Genomic DNA, 22534 nt, shown 5'->3' with positions numbered 1-22534 from the left:
CTCAAGAACTTTAAAGAAAAAATACAAGTGCAACATTTTAACTGATATGCTTTTTAAGAAGTTTCTTTTTACTTCACTTAAAAAAAATTGTGAAAATTTTCGTGTTTTTTTTTACAAATATTAAGATCATGACTTCACTACTAAGCACAGTTACGTATTTGATATATGTATATTTTTTGCTTAGTGATGTGGAATTGTATGTAGTTTAAGTAAGCATATTTCGTTTTGAAAGGGCTTAATTTTTTTGTTTTATTAATATGTGAAATGAGCCCCTTCGGCCCCATTGTGGACTGTTTCCTAAATAGTTTTTGACCGGTCTTGCAAACATGAGATCGTGCAAATGATCTACTGGTCCATTGCAACGTCAGATGTAGGTATACTATTAATACCAATTGAAGTTTACGTCTTGGAGAACGTCAACACTTTTTAAGAAGTTTAGTAGAGACTTGATATCCAATTCTTATACTTCCTTCAGTCTCTCGAAGTGTAAAGATCCTAGATATCTAGTTAGTTGTAGATAGAGCAAAGGTGGTGGTCTAGCGTCTATATTCTGATTACTTCTATGCACTTTCTATAGTAAATGTTAAAATCGTTAACAACGGCTTACACATGATCTTGCCCTAAGCATGTCGCTAAGGCATTCCATCTCACCGGCATTTCAATGTTAAAGTCATTGGAGCTCATTCGAATAATAGGCACAGTGTTAAGCCTTAAATAGATTGCCATCGATGTTGTCAAGTGCCCAAAGTGTTTTGTACTTTGTTGTGATATCTGAGAGAACGTACTCTACTCTTTTTCCTACAGGTTGGAAGTAGCGCCCGTACACCCTGAAAAATGCGTGTTTATTAGGTCTTCCAATCATTCCTCACTGTTTCCAGACCCTTGTACACATTTTTTGCGTATTAGCCTAGAGGTAGTCGGGTACTTGGATAGTAGTTTCCTAAGCCTAGTTACCAAAGTTGTCTTTTCCAGCTCTTTTAGCTCTGCGAATTTCCTTTTTACATCCGCCACTAAGTACATCGTATAATTCCACCCAGCAAAACTCCTCATCGGTTATCTTGGCTAGTTTAAAGAGTTCCTGAACAATGGGTCTACGTGAAACGAGCACCCTGTTCCACCGAGGTGGCTTCGAACTACGCTTTGCATGAGATGGACGGCATGCGAAGTGTGACGGTCCCTTCCTATAGTTCAGTTTTTACAAGTTTCACTTTTATTGTGGGGCGATAATTTTACAATTTTCCTATATACCTATGATCAGAAAACGAGTGTGTCCGAAGCGCCTCCCAATCTTCAATCTTAATTATTATGCATGTAACAGGATGCAAGTAGTAGTGTCTCATCTTTTCCATCCTTTACAGCCACCAGCCCTTTCCTTGTTTGTTGCACTCGAGATTTATGTAGAGTATGACGGCGACTTTAGTCCAAATATCATATTTTCCGAAGCTATCCATAGTTCCTGAACTACAACCGCAGGTTTATCTGAAGAACCTTCAGTTTCTTGTTCTCCTGGTGGGGTTGCATCTCCGGATTACCCTTTTCTGTTTGGCTTCCAGGATTTCACCCAAATCTTTCTCAACCTCTCGCTCCTCCAGCGTGTTTACGTTATTATGGGCTGGGTTGCACTTTTTCATATTTTGAGGCAGCTCCGCTCTACTATCGCGAGGACGACCCTCTCCCAAAGGCCTTGATGCTTCACCACTACTTCGTTTACCTCATTCAGCCAGCCCTAACCATCAAATTTGACATTGGCATGCTCTGGTCTCAATCTTTTTTTGCGCATCCATCAGCTTCAACTCCACTACTTTCCTACTCCTCTGCTGCGCCACGATTAAGTGCCTCTTGGCTATCTTACTGGCCGGTGTCACGGCTTCGAAGGTTAACGGCTTATTTTGGTTTGGCCGGTACGTAGAACCGGCTGTCGTGGGAATTATTTTGGTCTCCCTTGACGCTTTGATTTACAGCGTTGTCCTCTCGTTTCTACCGTTTGCCTGGCCTCGCTGTTTTGCTGAGAGCAAACAGCTGCCTTTTGACCGCAATCCCCTCCTCTATGCGTGGCGCCTCTGCGTTGTAAAGCGGGTTTAGCAATAGTACTACAGCCGCTGTAAACTGCTCTCTTAACAGCAGAGGTGTGGCCGCTGGCAACACAGCAAGTAGACGCACTATATCTGCCGGTGGTAGCAGCCACTTCTCCCACCAACGTTTGGGTTGATATTCCAGCCCCTTTTTTCCTTTGTTCTCCTCTATGTTGAGTTTTATTTCCAGGGAAGCGAGACGGTGCTGGCAGCAACTAAAGCCAAAGGGATTTCCGGCGACCTAAACTCTATTAAATATGATAAAATAATTTTTTTGGTTTATTTCACCAGTCTGCAAAAAATTAAATTGAGAGTTATTTTGATTTTTTGCGTAATACATTTAGTTTTGGGTGTGCAGAATCATAAAATAACTTTCAATTTAGCATAGAACGTCACGTTTTCTGACCATGTGAATATGTACGATATGTTAAACAAGTTATCTTAAAATAAAAGGCTAAAGAAAATTGTTTATTTATAATTGCATAGCAAAACTTGTTATTTTATCTAAGATTATTATTAGTAAGTACTAAAAACATTTAATTTTCTCCCGTGAGACTTCTTTTGTTATTTTCGTGTTTGTAGGGATCTCTATGAAACGCCCAATAGTAGTCTGCCATCATTGACAAGCTCCATCTTCCCCGGATACTTTTCTCATTTCCTTAATATCTTGGTGAAATCGTTCACCTTGCTCTTAACTCACATCTCTTGAATTTTCTGAAAAGTAGTCGAAGGGGGAATAGATAAAATGTAGTTTTAGACTCATTAGGCAATGACAACCACCTAAAGTTTCAAATTCTTTTAATCTTTTTACGTTATATCTCTATGACAGACAATCCACCCCCCTTTTTGAAGATCCGTACCCATATCTTGTGATCAACTGTGGATCAGTAATAAGCCGTCGAATATCAGAACCTTTGACACTAAGTATTTGAAGCAATTTTCATCGCTTGGATGTGACTTTACAAAGAATGATGATTTTATGTAGTATTTCGGTCCCATGAGTAATGGGACGAATATCTGATTGCAGATTAGAGTATGAAATTAACTGCTTGCATTTTGAGTCATATCTTTTCACATTACACGAATAAAAGTAATGTATTACTGCGATTATTTTGCTCGCGAGTTTACACGTAGTTGTGCCGCGCCTCTTCCAACACGGTGCGACTCAGGTTACAATAAGTTTATGTTTTAGCTCACACAGAACATACTTTATTTTGAAAGTAAAGACAGTAATTTAATGTAAAATAATGGAATAAAATTATTCCTTTATATTTATGAGTTCAAGTTAGATCAAAAACCCGTCCATTTTAATAAAAATTTTCCGTTTTGGAAAAAAGAATTTGACGTTTTTGAGTATTTTTTTAGTTTTCAGAACACTTATATGTGAATGCCTCCTTTTACGAGGTTTGTACAAAACGTATGGCGAATTTTGAATTTTCGCGGGCTACGTATATTTGATTATCGATTGATTTGTTGCGTCATGTTAGTATCCGTACTCATATCCCTTACCTATGGTGACAAGGTAGGCCATTTTAAATGTTTAGTCAATTTTTGACAGTTCCTTTGGTTGGAAGCGTTTCGGTTTCGGTTCTGCGATTATTGCTTATTCCAAAAAATGGCTAAAAGAATCTGTATAAAATTTTGTGTGAAAACCAAAAACCTTGGACAAACGCAACGTTTCTCGGTGGTACAGAATGTTCTCAGAGGCCTTGTTCCCAAAACTGAAGAGGCCCATGATAGGGCGACAAGACAAAAACTACATCGAAGGAGGAGCTAAACAAGATCGCAAAAAATAAATTTTTAAAAACTTTACGGATTGAAAAAAAACGATGTACCAATTTCGCAATACTTTTTGCACAAACCTCGTATATTTCGGAATTAGAAAACATAAACAAATATTAATCAAAGAAAATCGTTATATTGCTCTTCAAAATATTCTCCAATAAGGGGGTATTCTGGTCTAGAAGCATGAATTTCAGGTAATTTTTAAAGTGTCGTAAAAAAAGGCAATTAATATTTTTACTATCCATTTTTTTATTAGTTATTTGTTAATTTTAGAAGTACAGAAAAAAAATAAAAACTAAAAAAAGTAAAAAAATTATGAGCTGACGGAGTGGGGGATCTCTAAAAATTTCCACGTGACCATACCCATGATTTCAACCCTCCTAGTTAGCGGAAACCAAAAAAAAGATTATTAATATAGAATAATGTCGCAATGGCCGGAACTACGGAAAAGTGGGAAAAAATTTTTTCACAAAATGGCGACTGCCTGAAAAAAAGTTTTTTGGATCACTTTTTCTGACTATTTCGAATTTTTTAAAAATAATAAAAATAAAAATTTGGGGATTGGGCTAGTTCCAACCATAGACAAGCCTATAAAGAAGACTCTATAAAAATTTCAAGTAAATCGGTCCAGTAGAACCTGAGAAATCGTGGGTATCGTTCCGAAAAAGTCAGTTTTGAGAAAAACGCGTTTAAAGTTTCGCGTAAAGTCTTTTGTTCGATTAGTTCCGGCCGAAACAGTTTGGATGCCGGGTCAGAAAAATGCCTATATCTCCGAAAATCATTTGAATTTTGAAAAATCCTCTTGTACACATATTTCTTGAATAGTTAAACTTTGAAAATAAAAAAAAAATTCGAATTTTTTAAATTTCTAGATCAGAATACCCCCTTAATATCTATACCATTTCGCATGCGTTTGAACCAATTGTCGAAGCTCCATTGCCCCTCTGAAATTAAAAAGAAATGATTCAGTTTCAAGTCAGTACCTTGCGGTCGATGTTTTGAGTACTCAAAAATGCAGTTGTTTCAATCGATGATCAATCAATCGATTTCTTGAAAGACAATTGGCAAAACCTGGTTTTGTACCACTCAGAATTTTTTCCTCTGCGTTCTAGTGGTTTGGTTGCGACGTGTCAGGTTTTCCCAAAAAACACAACCATTTGCTTGGAAGTTCTTCATGTGTAAACAACTTTTGTTCGATTTGGCTCATCTGGAAACAGCCATACAGTCGAATGCTGTTTACTTTCGGGTTCATACATACAAATCCACTATTAACTTTTATCGTATGATTTTAATATACTCTTTCTACAATCAAATGTTTTTTCAATATTGAATATATATAAATGAGTTGAAAAAGCCAGAGCATTTTTGTTGCAGATCTGTGTTAGCGATATACATTGTGACAAAATAGTACCCAGAAATTATAAATAAAACGCAAAATATTTAATTATTTATCAGTATTTATTTTGTAGCCTTCAAAGTAATCCCCACCAGATGTAATACACTTATGCCAACGATTTTCCAGTCCTCGATGAACTTTTCTGAAGCACTTTCTGGGATGGCCTTCAGCTCCTTCTGCGAATTTTGTGTTATCTTTTCGATCGACTGAAAATGTGTTCCATGCTGATAATTGTTGACTTCTTTGCATGTCAAACTTACAAACCTACTATGTCTTATCGGCAGTTATAATGCTCTCCATGAATGTGGGATCGGAATTTGCACGATCAAGCATGTCCAAAGAAAACTGTTTACGGTACTATTCTTGAAAAAAATTTAGCTTTATCGGGACGAGCCGAGCAAGAACGCGTTTTATACCAAATATATCTATCAAAATCATTCGAACGGACTCGCGAGATGTCGAGCTATAATGCCATCTGTATAACACTTGCCTAACGATTTTTAAGCCTATATCTTTCACTTTTTTTTTTTAATATTTTCAGTTGAAGAGGTCGAAGGTCGTTCAGAACGAAGCATGTCTCCAACGATCTCTCGACCATCTTTGAAGGCTTTGTACCACTCGTAGGCTTGTGTTTTTAATAAAACAAAATCACCGTAAGCCTTTTCCAACATTTGCAATGATTCTGCACAGGAAATTTTATTACAAATTTGAAACAAATTTTTTGTTCAATATTTTTATCCGCTGTAAAAATAGCCACGCACTACTGAAGTGTACCGACTTAAGCAGCTGATATTAACAAACTGATGGACAGATCGCGCGCATATTTGACATAGTAATTAAGGACAATCCTACCAACTTAGCAAAATACATTTTTTTAATATAATTTACCCGGGGAATTAAATTAACATTTCCGGATGCTTTTATTGTCACAATATATACGAGCCTAAAAGTATATTCAAGATTTTGACACCGGGGTACGACATCTTCTGGGTTATTAAACCAAATTTGTTTTTACCATATCTACCAAAGATTTTTTTTTTGATGTACTCGAGTCATATATGATATCTGATCTCAGAAGAAATATTGATGCGGATCTGAAAAAAAAGTTATTTTTTTTAATTGACACTTACCGCTGAGAAGTCTGCAGGAGCATAATTTTAAATTATCTACATATACATATGTAATTACAAAAACAAAAATGTTGAAAAGTATTGGGCTGCACTGAGGACTCCGGCCCGAGAGGGGCCCCTCTCTCCTTCACTGCATAGAACTAGAAAAATTTTTTTGTTAACCTGCGTAATAGTTATCAAAATAAAGTACAATAATTGCTTTTTTCATTAGGTGGCATTTCACCCAATTTTTGGTTTGATGGTTTCATCATCAGAGGACGCTACTATAAAAATTTGGGACTTCGAAACTGGAGAATATGAACGTACTTTAAAAGGTCATACCGATTCTGTTCAAGACGTAGCATTTGACGCCCAAGGAAAGCTTTTAGGTGTGTATTAATTATGACATCTGTTTTATTTACCTAAGACTATATTTTTATTTTAGTATCATGCAGCGCTGATTTATCCATTAAATTATGGGATTTTCAACAAAGTTACGAATGCGTAAAAACAATGCATGGTCATGACCATAATGTTTCGTCTGTGGCGTTTGTGCCGGCTGGAGATTACGTAATTTCAGCATCACGAGATAAAACCATAAAGATGTGGGAAGTGGCCACAGGGTATGAAATACTGTTAATTACCATTTATGGTTCCGTTTGTGATAGTTTTTCAACGTTATTAGATACTGTGTAAAAACATATTCTGGCCATAGAGAATGGGTGCGTATGGTTCGTGTGCACCTGGATGGAAGTATATTTGCTTCTTGTTCAAATGATCACTCTATTCGTATTTGGCAAACGAGTACAAAGGATTGCAAGGTATGTTATTAAATTATACAACTTTTTATAATACATTGAACTTTTATCTTTTTATCGAAGTTATTCAGGGAATATCACCAATAATAAAATTGTATTTTTATTATCTATTTTGAAATAAGGCGGGTTAAAACGTCTTTTAACACCATTAAATAGTAGAGGCTAAGTAGAGCATCTGCCATCTCACTTATCTAAAAAAAATGCGGTAATATTTCAGGGCCAATGATGTTCCCTGATAAACTCGATTAAAACTTTATTCGGGCAAAAAAATTAAGTTTTCGGACTTTAACATTAAAATATGATAAATTAAATTGGGGTGGAACATACAAAACAGTTGTATGTAATTAAAACTTCTCCGCATTGAATGCGAATTATTCTATTGGTTCCATGAAATCAAGCTTGCCTATAAACTAAGAACTAATTTAATATTCAGTTTCTTAATTATTTTGCAAAGTTATTATAATATATTTGGCTGATATTCGAATTTGCGAACAAATACTCCGGAAGACTTAAGGCAGATATTATGCTTCAATAAATTACGCAGCTCTAAGAACCAAACCATTTTTATACCCTGAACAGGGTATATTAAGTCTGTCACGAAGTTTGTAACACCCAGAAGGAATCATCCGAGACCCTATAAAGTATATATATAAATGATCAGTATGTCGAGCTGAGTCGATTTAGCCATGTCCGTCTGTCTGTCTGTCCGTCTGTCTGTATATATACGAACTAGTCTCTCAGTTTTTAAGATATCTTTTTGAAATTTTGCAAACGTCATTTTCTCTTCAAGAAGCTGCTCATTTGTCGGAACGGCCGATATCGGGCCACTATAACATATAGCTGCTATACAAACTGAACGATCGGAATCAAATGCTTGTATGAAAAACTTTCACATTTGACAAGATATATTCACGAAACTTGATATATGTTATTTTCTAAGGCAACAATGTATCCTCCGAAGAAATTGTTCAGATCGGTTAACTATAGCATATAGCTTCAATACAAACTGAACACATAGTTACTAACAGTAATGCACCTGTGAAGGGTATTTAGCTTCGGTGCAACCGAAGTTAACGTTTTTTCTTGTTTTTATTGTCCTGGATATGTTAGCAAATTTTGAGGTTCTCAAATGCCCAGTTTTAGAATTTCTTCATGAAAGTATTGATGATCATCATGTATTATACACCCTGAGGCTGCTTATCTGAAATATGCGAAATACTTATGTCGGAATATAGTTGTAAGGTTATTCTAAAAATCAAAAGTGGATCTAGAATTACAGTTTACAAAAAGTCTTGTTTTACAAAATGACGTTTTCGTTTCAAGAGTAATTCGCACGGACTGCTCAGGAACATTGATGTTGCCAAATACCCAGATATAGGTACAGGCCATCAATGGATGTGAAAAAAAAGGTGAAAATCTACACAAAAATTATTCCCTCAAAATGAACTTAGTGATTTAATACAACAATTCCGAACTTAGTATGGCAAAGTTGCAAATATTCCAGAAAATTAAGGTTCAAGTTAAACTATCTCCGTAATAATCTCGATAAATTTTCGGGGTTTAAAATCATCGTATTGTGGAAAGACCTTATCAGTGTAGCTTTAAGCCTGGAAAGTCAATAACTGACCAGATATTCATCATGCGCAAAATCTTGGAAAAGACCCGTTAAAAGAGGACTGACACCAGTGATCTGCAGTGAATAACTTAGCTTATGATTATACTTTCAAATTCACTATTGTTCACTCAAACTTGTTTGTTTTAGTATGAACATGTCTCATAATCATTTATCGTTTCCACTTGGCTTGGCTTGCTTCTCTCTATACTATTGTTTGAGCTATACACAAATTTCGCGCCTATGTACTTGTTACTTGTATACCAGTGAATACAGTGTCGAAAAATAAATAGAACATTGATGGATGGAGTTTAGCTTTCATTCTATACGGACGTGTTCTGATGCGCTCCGTGAAAACCGTCTACAAAAAAATAAAACAAAATAAACAAATATCTAAAAAGTGCATTAAGTGCAAGCGTTAGAAATTAACGGCGAAAATGATAATCAAAACATAAAAAATCAAAAAAAAAAATTAAACTGTTTAAATAAACATAATAAAATAATAAATAAGTGCGAAATAAAACAAAAAACAAAACAAAACCATGAGCGCAGCGCAGTCCCACCAACAAGGCCGTAGGCACTCTCTGAATGCCTACTTTACTACTCCTGCCAACAAACAAGGCAACGGCCAGCAACAAACCTGACTACATCAACAACTGAGCAGGTACCAGCAAGCACGCAGGCAGCGAAGTGCCCAGTCTGTACAAACTGGCATTGACCGCTACGTTAATATAAAAAGGAAATTGGGCCCTTCAAAGTCAGCGGTCAATCCTAAAAAATAGGATAAAAATAAGAGTAAACCGAAAGTTTTAAATGGCAACAGATTTGCCTTACTTAGCAATGGTTCAGACGACGATGCGAAGGGTACCACCATAGTCGTTAATGCCAAACCACCTCCAATATATTTGCGCGAGCGTAGCAGAAATGCTCTTGTTGCTAAATTAAGTGAAATTGTAGGTACTAACAATTTTCATATAGTGCCTTTGAAAAAAGACAATATAGATGAAACAAAAATTCAGTCCTACACTGAAAAAAGTTTTATGGAAATAGTTACATTTTTGACAAATAAAAGCAAGAACTATTATTCGTATTAACTGAAGAGCTCTGAGGGCCTAGTTGTTGTAAATATATTTAATAGAAACAAAGTACCACAGCCAATGTTTAAAATCGAATTGTTGCCGAACTCTAATCAACTTAAAAAAAATGAAACACATCCTACATATTATCTGAAACATTTGCTGCATCGTAGAGTAACTGTTGAAGAACCACATAAGAGGAACGGTGCGGTACAATGTACTAACTGCCAAAAATATGGGCATACTAAATCATATTCCACTCTACGCAGAGTTTGTGTGGTAGGCGGTGATTTACATCCATATTAAAATGCATCCTTAGGAAAGACGATTTAAATAAAAAATGCAGCAATTGTAGAGGAAATCACACTGCTAACTACAGGGGCTGTTCTGTGTATAAAGATTTGAAATCGAAGTTGTCACAGGGCATTCAAGCACGACGTAACCAAATGTTACAAACATCCCGTAATGAAATATTTGCAATATCAGATAAAAGTTCAAATCCTATTACTTTTAAGAGTAATACTATGCAAGGAAGCTATGCAAATGTAGTGAAAGGCAACACTGTACAAATGCAACTGCCGCAAAATCTTCCAAATGAAGGTATTGAAACTATGATTATAAATCTTACACAGTTTGTGCCAAAATTTATGTATACCATGCAATATCAAATTCCAAGATTTAATAAAATCACAAAACCAAATGCTGCAAAATTTATTAAGTAAAAAATGAGCTTACTAAATATCTGTATATGGAATGCTAACGGTGTTAGGCTGAACCCACACCGGGTTAGTCAAAAAAGTTTTTCATGTCTCATACGCAACTGCCCATAGCTTCATATGTGACAACCCACACCAAACAAGACGAAACGAAAACGCATGTTCGTGCTTTGACTTGTTTGAAGAGCTGTTGTCGAACTTCTTATGTATTTTCATACAGCCAACGCACACCAAATGCGACAAAACCGTCTTTGTTGTTGATCCATACATGCTGAGCTACGGCGCAACCAACACCGAATGGAACAGACAAGACACGACAGAAAAACACGTTTCGTTGCTTATAGCTGAACTGTTGGTTTTCATAGTCAAAATTACGCATTAGAGATTATTAAATTTCTGTCTGAAAAAATATAAATGTAATGCTTATATCAGAAACTCATCTAACAAATAAAAATAATTTCAATATACCGGGATTTAGGATTAGAATAAGAAAAGGCGAGCTAGATGTGAATGGCAGTTAAGTCGCTCCCTTTCAACACTGCTTCAACTGAAGTCTGTTGTACGAAAGTTAAAAAAAGCGCTTAAACGCGAGAAAGAACACAACACTGAAAATTATATAAAGAAACTGTGTTCAAATTCTAGCAAGCCAAACACCCTTTGGAAAGCCCAAAAGTCTTTTAAGCCACCAGTAGATTCCAACATGCCTCTAAGACAGTTGAATGGTAATTGGGCACGTAATGATGAGGATAAGGCAAATTGCTTTGCAAATCACCTAGAAAAGGTATTTCAACCCAATCGCCCAAAGAACAACTTTGCGTTGCCAACCTTGCCCAATACCGCAAACGAGTCGCATGTGTCTATTAGGACTTCTACTTCTGAAGTTACTAGAATAATAAAAGAACTTAACCCAAAAAAGTCACCAGGACATGATAATATTACCCCAAAAATGCTAATTGAGTTACCAAATATTGCCGTAGAAGTGCTCTCTTTGCTCTTCAATGCAATTCTTAATTTCGGACACTATCCTAATTCATGGAAAAAGGCGCAGATTATCTTGATAGACAAACCAGGGAAAGACTTAACACAGCCGTCTTCCTACAGACCAATAAGTTTTGTAACCTGTATTTTCAAAAATATTTGAAGTGTTACTATCAAAGATGACTCCTTTCCTCCACGAAAATAATATAATACCAACGCACCAATTCAGTTTTCCTGCTAAACATGGCACTGTAGAGCAAGTAAATAGAATTACCAACGAAATCAGGAAAGCATTCGAGCACAGAGAGTACTGTTCAGCTATTTTTCTAGATGTAGCTCAGGCGTTCTATATGGTCTGGCATTAAGACCTTTTATGGAAAATCAAACACGTTTTACCTTACGAATTGCATAAAATTTTGGAGTCATATTTAAGAAACAGGAAATTTACAGTTAAAGTAGCAGACTTCATATTAGAAGAACGAGTACCTCAGGGTAGCGTGCTAGGCCCAACTCTGCACATAATATATATACAGCAGACATTCCATCAGCTATTAACGCATTCACATCCACTTTCGTGGATGACACAGCTCTAGTAAGCCGTAGCAAATTCCCCATCAGAGCATCAAGAGTATTAGAGCAGCACTTAACTTTTGTCGAAGAATGGCTAGCCAACTGGCGTATAAATATTAATGAGCAAAAAAGCAAGCGTGTTACATTCTCGCTAAGACCAAAAACGTGTCGAACGTTAAAATACACAATGTCCTAGTACCCCAAGCGAATGAAGTAACTTTTCTTGGGATTCACCTGGATCGATCGCTCACGTGGTGAAAACATATAGCGAGTAAAATAACTTGCATGAAGTTAAGAGCAGCAAATTTAAATTGGCTTTTACACAAAAATTCTAAACTTAGCCTAGACAACAAAGTCCTGTTATACAATGCAGTCATAAAACCGATGGATGTACTATATGTCATTCAACTGTGGGGTACGACCTGTGCAACAAACATTGGTATAGTACAAAGGTTCCAATTTAAAATGCTTAGATCAATCACAAGTTCACCATGGTACATGCGTAATGAAAACATTCATAAAGATCTTGATATTCCTATGGTAAAGAAGGAGATAGAGGACAGCAGAATGAGTTATATTTCCAAACTTCACGAACAACCAAACCCATTGGCTAATGCCTTGGTAAATTCCTGCAATCTAACATGTCTAAAAAGAAGTGATCTACCAGCCTATTAGAGAGCAACGTTCTACCAAAAAAGGTCAACCACATTCGTGAGCTTCTTTGGTTTTAAACAGATTTAAGATTCGAATACTTATTGTTAGGCTTTACCAAGCAGATAAATAAACAAAAAATATGGCGGGGTATGATGGATTGTCAACTCCAAATAATCCATTTTTGGCAAACATTATTACCAGGAAGCGGCGAAGAACTGATAAGGAGCATGCATCAGCTTCTAATTTGTAAAATATGGTCGGACGAAAGCAAGCCCCAACGCGTGGAATTTAAGTGTGCTCTGCCCAATCATACCCCACAATCTGCTCCAACTATAAGGTTCTATCGAGCGTATTGTGTGAAAGATTAAAGCTCACCATCAACAAACTGATTGGACCTTATCAGTGTGGCTTTAGACCTGGCAAATCAACAACCGACCAGATATTCTCCATGCGCCAAATCTTGGAAAAGACCCGTGAAAGAAGAATCGACACACACCACCTCTTCGTCGATTTCAAAGCTGCTTTCGACAGCACGAAAAGGAGCTGCGTTTATGCCGCGATGTCTGAATTTGGTATCCCCGCAAAACTAATTTTTGAGCAACACCAAAAGCTCCGTCAGAATCGGGAAGGACTTCTCCGAGCCGTTCGATACCAAACGAGGTTTCAGACAAGGCGATTCCCTATCGTGCGACTTCTTCAACCTGCTTCTGGAGAAAATAGTTCGAGCTGCAGAACTAAATAGAGAAGGTACCATCTTCTATAGAGTGTACAGCTGCTGGCGTATGCCGATGATATTGATATCATCGGCCTCAACACCCGCGCCGTTAGTTCTGCTTTCTCCAGATTGGACAAGGAAGCGCAAAGCAAATGGGTCTGGCAGTGAACAAAAGCAAGACGAAATATCTCGTGTCATCAAACAAACAGTCGTCGCACTCGCGACTTGGCTCTCACGTCACTGTTGACAGTTGACAGTCATAACTTGATACATCGTGATTTCCGACTTTCCATCTGACTTTGAATTGTTTAGGTTGGCCAAAACGTCTAATATTCTAATGAAGTCGTAAAAATTTTAAAATTATCTTAGTGGTGTGGTGCTTAATATAAATGAAATTGGTTTTGGTCTAACTCACATACGTATCCCTAAAACAGAGGTTTCCAATAAGAGTGATATGACTTCTCTGCAATAACAAGCACACTAATTGTTAAGGAAATTCAAATTTTCTTAATTATTGTAAGATACAGTTGAACCAATTAGGTTCTGAAAATAACATAATTCAAATGGCCTCCTCAACTTCTTTTGCAGACACGTATTAGATGAACTTAATTTTTGAGTACTTTTTCCACCAAATCAAGTCATGTGTCATGAATATTACATTCAATATTGACTTCTAATGCTAGAAGAGAAACTAGTTTATTGCTAAAGACCAATGACTTCAGATAATCTCACAAGAAGTAGTTTAATAATGTTAAATAACAACTTCTAGGAGGCCAAACTTTTCTCGCAATATTTGATTGTTGCACGTGGCGTGTGGCCCTGTCTTTTTGGAACCAGATGTTGTCAAGATCAACTTCTTCTAATTGCGGCCACAAAGGTTAGTTATAATCATAGCTCGCAAATAACTGTCGACCGTTTTTCTTCTTATGCTCTCGTTGCGAGCACAACCGAAAAAGTTCATACTCTCTCGCTCTCGCTGTGAGCAAGAGACTCTTGCTGTCTTCATTTATGTTTTCTGTTGAGCGCTTTTCGTTGAGCTCTTTGTATTTCGGTCTTTCAATGAGCAGTGCGTAAAGAGCGGAACGAGAAACGCTCGCACAAAGAGAGTCAGCAAAAGACCGATTGACCGAAAAACTCAACGCAAACGGTCTTCACATTTACTTTTGTTGTAAGGCATTTAGATTTTCTGCACTAATCAAACTTCTTCGTTCACTTAATATAAACTGTAGGGCTGAGAATGCCCGTTCGACGGACACTTGCGTTGCAGGTGTAGCCAGCACAACCTGCGCTAGTGCACTTACATATATGCGGAATCTTAAGCTGCAAATCATTAAAAAATTCCAATATACTATTTGAATTTAATGGCAAGCGACCAAATGTTACGTCGAAGTTTTCGATGTCAGCATAAATTTTGATAAGTTTTGCAGAAACAGGATCTTTTTTGCTTTCTGACACTGTCTGCAACAAATATTTCACAACTTAACACACTCAATTCACGATCGCAATTAACATATTTCGTCTGCAAAACAGACGTTTAACGATTTGCTTGCCTATGCGTGTGAATGTATACCAATACATACGCAAAAGACTTTTTGCTCCACTGAACACGACAAAACGGTCTTGGAACAACCAGAACAAAGCAGAATAGAAAAAAACGGTTTCGCTCTGAGCGCAAGCAAGCTCATTCAAGAACCCATAAAACGGTTGCTCTCTGAGTCTTTTCGTAAAGAGTCAGGGAGAGACACTTATTTGCAGACAACGAGAAACGGTCGACAGTTATTTGCGAGCTCTGGTTATAATCGATCTATACCGCTCTCCATGGACAGTAACGGCGTCACCAGCTTCATTCCGAAGGAAATACCTACCGATGATTCCACCAGACAAAGAACCACATCAAACTGTCAATTTAAGTGAATGTAATTTTTTTAATTTAATTTAAACTTCGCTTTTAACTTAAACCCATTCGACGAAAAATTTTTTTTCTTCGTTAGTATGACTGCGAGTGACATCTGTGCCAAATGTCACATCAAAATAATCATTAGTGTTTAGTATACGATTGTCTTACTGAAGTACATATGTATATAAAGTGTATACGGCCATTTGTATGATGTGTGAAATTATTCAGCAAAGAAGTTGCTTTAAATTTTGTGTGCGGAATCAAATCTCTGCCGAAACGTTCAGAATGTTGGAAAAGGCCTTCGGTGATAATTGTTTGTCGCGAGCAATTGTTTTTTTATTGGTACCAATTATTCAAAGAGGGTCGAGGACCCGTTGACGGTGAACCACGTTCAGGGCGATCATCAACTTATGATCAATAAAGGAATTGGTGCTTGAAAATCACTGAATTTTTTCGAAAAACAGCGTCGCGTTAACGTCTGTGAAACAAAGCTTTGCGACTACAAGGATGTCCAAAAACCAAAATTGTTCCTAATTTAAATGGAAGTTACTTATAAATCTGCACAGCGCAGTACAGTATAGTAACATTTTTCGTAATATAAATCAAAACTATTTTCTATTTTAATAATTATTCACCATTTCATGAGCAATAACTAAATTAAATTAATTAGTTTTTTTTTCGTTTAAAAACGTTTTGGTGATATTTCGCATACTATATACATATCAATATACCATAATTCTTCTAATTTTTTAATGTTTTTGAGTTAAAATATTTGCAATATATATATATTTTTTTTTTGTTTTTTGAATAGGCCGAACTTCGAGATCACGATCACACAGTTGAATGTATAGCTTGGGCACCGGATATATCCACAACTGCTATAAATGAAGGTACTGGCGTTGATAATAAAAAAGGGCACCATCAAGGACCATTTTTGGCATCAGGATCTCGAGACAAAACCATAAAAGTATGTACTTTGAAAACAGTTTACTATATTTTTAATCCGTTTATTTTATTATTATTTTTTAATGCAAACGTAACATCGTATCGTAAATTTCATATCTATATTAAAACCAATCCAACAATAGAAATTACTATACTCGCTTGTTCAGATACGCCGCATGAATGGATTTCTAGCACAAAACTACTAAATGTTCGAGAGAAGTGTTTCATATTATTAAAACTCAACACATATTGTATTAGCCAATAACTTGTGCATATGTAGATCGCCTTTTATATTTCGGAATTGGAGAACAAAAACAAATATTAATCATAGCAAATCGCTTTATTGTTTTGAAAATATTTAATTAATTAAGGTGTATCCACTTTTTGGGTTAGAACCACTTGTTGAAGCACTCTGCCGTAGTATCTCCAAAACATGCGTTCTGCGCATCAACCGTCTCTTCAGGTGTCGGAAAACGTTGACTTCTTAGTTTATTTTTTACGCTCAAAAATGCAATTCTGTAGTCGATGTGTGATGAGTGGTCGCATTCTGTAGGTGAATAGAGTTCCGTCTTCGACGGAGGATTTTCCTGATTTCTTGAAAGACAACTGTTAAAAAATGATTGTGTACCACTCCGATTTTACCGTGCCGAGATGAATTTTTTAAGTTACTGTAAACCACACAAATAGCGTTCGTAACGCAAAAGTTTTGAGCTGCTAGATTGCAACACTAGTGTTGTCAAATTCCGAAATGTATAAGGGAACCTACGTAGAGAAAATCGGTAATTAAGTATTCTAATATTTGACGCTAAGCCCCATTATGGTCGAGAAAAAACGTTCTCTTACTTTCACTAAATAACTAAAATAATTTATTGACTGATAAAATATTATACTAAATATAAAATATTATACTAAATATTTTATGGATTTATGGTCGTCATAATCGTCCTGACGTTTGCAAACAGATCTTGGCCTAAATCCTTGCAACATCAAGCAAAAACTGAAAAACCGCTTGACCACCAGAATCGAACGCGCTTGCATGCTTTTGAGCCAATTTTCGACGCACTTTTGCCACTCTGATTGAGATATTTCTAAAACATGCGTTTTGAGCGCATCAACCGTACTCGGCGACGGAGTCTCTTTCCCACCACGAATCCCATCCCACACCGAACTTGCGCTCAATTTTTGTCCCGTCCATCGCATTTCTTGGACGGCGGTGATGTCAGCCTTCACTCTAACGGTGACATGAACCAGATGGGCAGCGGCACCTTCCCAATTAAGGGACCGGATATTCCAGGTGCATGCCCTCAAATCGTTATCCTTATTTCGTTTGCCATGGTCGTCATCAAAAGGGTCTCTCATCCGAGGCTGTCGATTATTTTTCATTGGTAGTGTTTTTTACGTGGCGGGTCCCAAACCTAGCGCACAACCCTGTGAAGGAAATGTTTCGCCTTCTCACTTTAGCTCGCTTTAAAGCGGATGTTTTCTGGCTACCCAGAGGATACTTGGTCAAAGACTGGAAGTCGTGAGCTACTTGAGCCATATGTAAAATAATCGTTTCTGCCCACTCCCAAGTGAATGGCAATCAGAGAACTTTCCTCGCTTGCGTGAACTTCTACACATGAACTCCATCCTCCACCTACCTAAAATTGTCAAATTCAGATTTACATTGTTTTTAAATGGCTCATTTACCAAAACTTATGCCATGTAATCATGTAATCAATGGCCATCACAATAACGTTCAGTTTCTAATAATCCCTTCTCTCTCCATGTCTATTAATAGCGCAATTCTGTAACCAGTCTCTAGTTACTATTTGAGACATTTTGAGATAAAGTCTCAATTTGTGACAGATTCTTCAAAGTTCTATAATATATAAGCATCTCAGGAAACACGAAAAAGTGCTGATTTAAGGGGTTAGGTGGGTTTCAGAGGTACAAAAAAAAGGTATTTTTACGTATTTTGTTAATAGAAGATATCATATATTTGAAAAATATAATATGTTATATCAAAGGTACATATTTGACAATATCTCCTGAAATTTCGATACAAAAATTTTGATAGTTCAGCCGTTGAGACCTTATTTCCCTGGGTGTCTCACAAAAAAGTGCTCTCGCCGTGGACAGCATAACTTATTATTGGTTCATATAAAATTAAAAACTAAGCATAGATATTACATATCTAAATCTCGTTTTTGAACGTATGAAATAATAAAATTTTAAATTAAATTTTCTCAGACTTTGAACAGAAAATCTCATTTTTTGGTAAAATTTTCGCCATTTATTGGTCAAAAAAATAAGTTGTAATGAAACAAGAAAAAAATCCTTCGTTCAATAACTAGATAATGTTATTTTAAAAACGTGTACACAATATGAACTAAATCGGTCGATAACTTTTCCAGAAATCATGCCCATCGATTTCAAAAACACAGTTTCGAGAAAAACACGTTTAAAGACGGGGCACTAGCTAGTCTCGAACGCACAAGTTCTCAAGGCTGTATCTCCGAAATTATTACTCAGATCAACTTTAATATTTAGGACAATATTCTAGAAGTATTGTAGAATTCAATAAAGCAAACAAAAAAATCGATTTTTTGAAATTTTTAAACCCACCTAACCCTTTAAAAGAATCCAAATATTGTCTTATATAAACTCACTATCTGCGAAACTATATTGAGGTTTAGTCAGAGAACTTAAAACAATGTTTGTATGATGCTCGATTGGACGGCTAACAGAACTGAAAAACAAGGGGTAGGGAAATCACCATTTGCTAACAAATTCGCTATTATTTAGCAGGTTATGTAAAAAACCACTGTTTGCGTACAGAGGAACTTCCACGAAACGGGAAAAATGTAAGATGCTAAACAGAAAATAAAAATGTCATGTCACATATAAAGAAAAACTTTAAAATTATGATTATTTTACACAAATGAAGCATGAATAACAATGTAAAAGATTAGGCAAAAAAGTGATTTTTTTTTTATACATATTCAATAATATTTGTTTATTTTGGTGTTATAAAATTAAGAAGTGAAAAATGTATGTATACACTTATTGGATCATTCCTTTCATTTTGGGCTTTTGACTTAAAGAGATATTTTTGTTCACATAACGGTTGTTTGTAAGTCCTAAAACTAAAAGAGTCAGATATAGGGTTATATATACCAAAGTGATCAGGGTGACGATTTTAGAGTCGAAATCCGGATGTCTGTCTGTTCGTCCGTTTCTAAGCTGTCAAAATTGAGTAAAAATTGAGATTGAAACTTGGTACACGTATTTTGGCTCCATAAATGGTTTGTTCTGGGCAAAATTGTATACTGCCACGCCCACAAAAGCATTGAGAACTATAAAGTTGTCATAACTAAGCCATAAAAAAGATATTAAAGTGAAATTTGACACAAAGGATCGCATTAGGGAGGGGCATATTTGGACGAAATTTTTTTGGAAAAGTGGGAGCGGCCCCGCCCACTACTAAGTTTATTGTACATATCTCGGAAACTACTGTAGCTATGTCAACCAAACTCTACAGAGTCGTTTTCTTCAGGTATTTCCATATACAGTTCAAAAATGGAAGAAATCGGATAAAACCACGCCCACCTCCCATACAAAGGTTATGTTGAAAATCACTAAAAGTGCGTTAACCGACTACAAAAAACGTCAGAAACACTAAATTTTACGGAAGAAATTGCAGAAGGAAGCTGCACCCAGGCTTTTTTTAAAATTGAAAGTGGGCGTGGCCTCGCCCACTTATAGACCAAAAACCATATCTCAGGAACTACTACACCGATTTCAATGAAATTCGGTATATTATATTTTCTTAACACCCTGATGACATGTACGAAATATGGAGGAAATCGGTTCACAACCACGCCTAGGAACCAATGATGATAGCGGAATAAAACTTTACAAAAATACGGTATTTGAAAAATATGTAAATGACGTATAATGAAATCTCGATTATCACTTTATCATGCGAGAGTATAAAATGTTCGGTGACACCCGAACTTAGCCCTTCCTTACTTGTTGACTTATATTTTTATAGGTTTACATATACACATATGGTCAAAATAATAAGTACATTCCCTTAGGCTGCACTCATAATTGCATTTAGAATGTTTAGTAAAGTACACGAATGCAACTATGGGTTAATTTGATTAAATTCGATATTGTAGTACCTTTTATAATGAAAAGAAAAAGCTGATTCCCCCATTTTTAGTGGGCGTGGCAATTGATTGTTGATGTTCGTGTTTCTAAGTGGTCAAAATAATAAGTACATTGGTAATTATTTTAAGATTTTCAGCAAGTCGGACGATTTATTCTAATGGTTTGTTCTTTCGGTTGTATAGCTCCATGTTTAAAAAGCATTGAAAACTAAAATATTGTATAGATGGGTAGAAAAAAGCATTGCAGTGTGGAGGAAAAGGAAATCGTCTTAATTCTCAGAAAAGAGGGCCAAAGTCTTAGGAATATCGCTAAAACATTAGGCCGTTCATTGAATTTCGTGCAGAATGCCCTAAGGATGAAAAAGAATGTTGAAACTCACGGTCGACCAAAAAAGACATCAACAACAACGGACAACCGTATCGTCACTCGTGGTAAAAAGGACCCATTGGTATCTTCAAGGATACTATCAGCCGATATTGGTAGCATAATATCTTCCCGAATGGCCCGATGGCAGGATAGCCAGAAGAATACCATAATTGCAAAAAAAAAATTTTTTAGATAAGATTATATTTTGCGAAAAATCATGCAAATTGGTCCGCCCCAAGGGATGAGAAAAAGTGGGCGCAATATCTTGTGGAGCGAGGAAACAAAAATTAATTTGTTCGAAAATGATGCCTGACGGATCGTTTGTCGTCCGAAAGGCAAATAATTGCATTCACAGTCTACAAAAAAGACCGTTAAACACGGTGGCGGCAACATAATGGTCTGGGGCTGCTTTTCGTGCTATGGTGTACGACCAATACATCGGACTTCAGGCACCATGAATAGGTTCGAATATAAAGATATCTTGGAAAACAAGTTTCTGACATATGCTGAGGAAAGTTGCCACTAATATGGAAATTTCAGCATGATAATGATCCTAAGCATACTTCGAGGTTGGTAAAAGATTGGTTCCAGGACAATGGCGTGAATTTTCTTAAAATGCCATGTCAATCTCCTGAGTTGAATCCAATTGAAAACCTTTGGGGAAGCTAAAGCAACGGATTGAAAAGCAATCGTTCCAAAATAAGGATCAGTTAGGGAGTTTTGTTGAAAAAACCAGGTATGAAATTCCAAGTGATATGTGCCGCAAACTTATCTCCAGTTTTCCAAAACGAATCTCAAAAGGAATTAAAAATGTTGGCGGATGTACTAGATACTGATGAAAGAAGTAAATAAAAATCAAATAGGAGACAAAAAACTGAAACCAATACGCTATTGCATTCACTGACACTTGATGTAGTTATTATTTTGTCCAGCCATTTCTTTAGTCTTTTTATTGTTTGCTAGAAATTTAAGTACCTATTTCATTATATATATGTTATTATTACAAATATCTTTATTTTTCTTATTTAGGCCATATATTAAATGAAATACGATATTATTTATCTTTAAACATGAATAAAAAAGAATCTATTAGTCATTGAATGTTACACGGACGTATGTACTTATTATTTTATTCTACATGCCTAAAAATTTAAAACAATGTTAGACAAAAACAACAATCGTCAAGTAGCATAATCACCACAAGCCAATGTGGCAGCTAATTGGCGAAGCCCAAATGCAGTAAATCTTACATAAAAAACATTTTCATTCGTAAACGCAGGCGCAAATACAACAAGCGACCACACTTCATTCATAAAAACTGGAGATGAGCGATATTGCGATTTTTCGATATCTGTGATTGCTATTTTTAAATTACTGTGATTTTATATTGCTATTGCGATCGCAACTAAGTCGACGTTCAAACGGAGACCTTTTGTTGTTGTTGTAGCGGCAGATTCTGCCGATTTGACAATGTTTGGCCGAATAAAAGTCCGGGTCCGTTCCACTTACGTAGACCCGACTGTCGTGGGAACGACAGAAACCTTTTGTCGTTATTGGCGGCAAATACTCTTTTGGGTCCTGTAACTCGTGTCAAGTTTTTCCGCCTTTCTTTTCACTACTTTTTCGCAAATGTTGGAGCGGTTCGGCTACCTGACACCCAGAGCCTA

General features: G+C 36.3%; 1 protein-coding gene across 3 annotated transcripts in view; it reads left to right on the top strand.

The window, feature by feature from the left end:
- Positions 1-22534, top strand: part of LOC126756577 (lissencephaly-1 homolog) — a 62426-nt gene that overhangs the window by 20078 nt on the left and 19814 nt on the right. For all 3 annotated transcript variants that reach the window (XM_050469763.1, XM_050469765.1, XM_050469764.1), the window contains exons 4-7: positions 6595-6751; positions 6808-6985; positions 7048-7183; positions 16210-16365. In XM_050469763.1, the coding sequence (XP_050325720.1) occupies positions 6595-6751; positions 6808-6985; positions 7048-7183; positions 16210-16365 (627 nt within the window). The remainder of the gene's footprint in view (positions 1-6594; positions 6752-6807; positions 6986-7047; positions 7184-16209; positions 16366-22534) is intronic.

Source organism: Bactrocera neohumeralis, chromosome 4 (assembly GCF_024586455.1).
Source record: "Bactrocera neohumeralis isolate Rockhampton chromosome 4, APGP_CSIRO_Bneo_wtdbg2-racon-allhic-juicebox.fasta_v2, whole genome shotgun sequence".
NCBI lineage: Eukaryota > Metazoa > Arthropoda > Insecta > Diptera > Tephritidae > Bactrocera > Bactrocera neohumeralis.
This window is presented reverse-complemented; position numbering and strand designations above follow the sequence as displayed.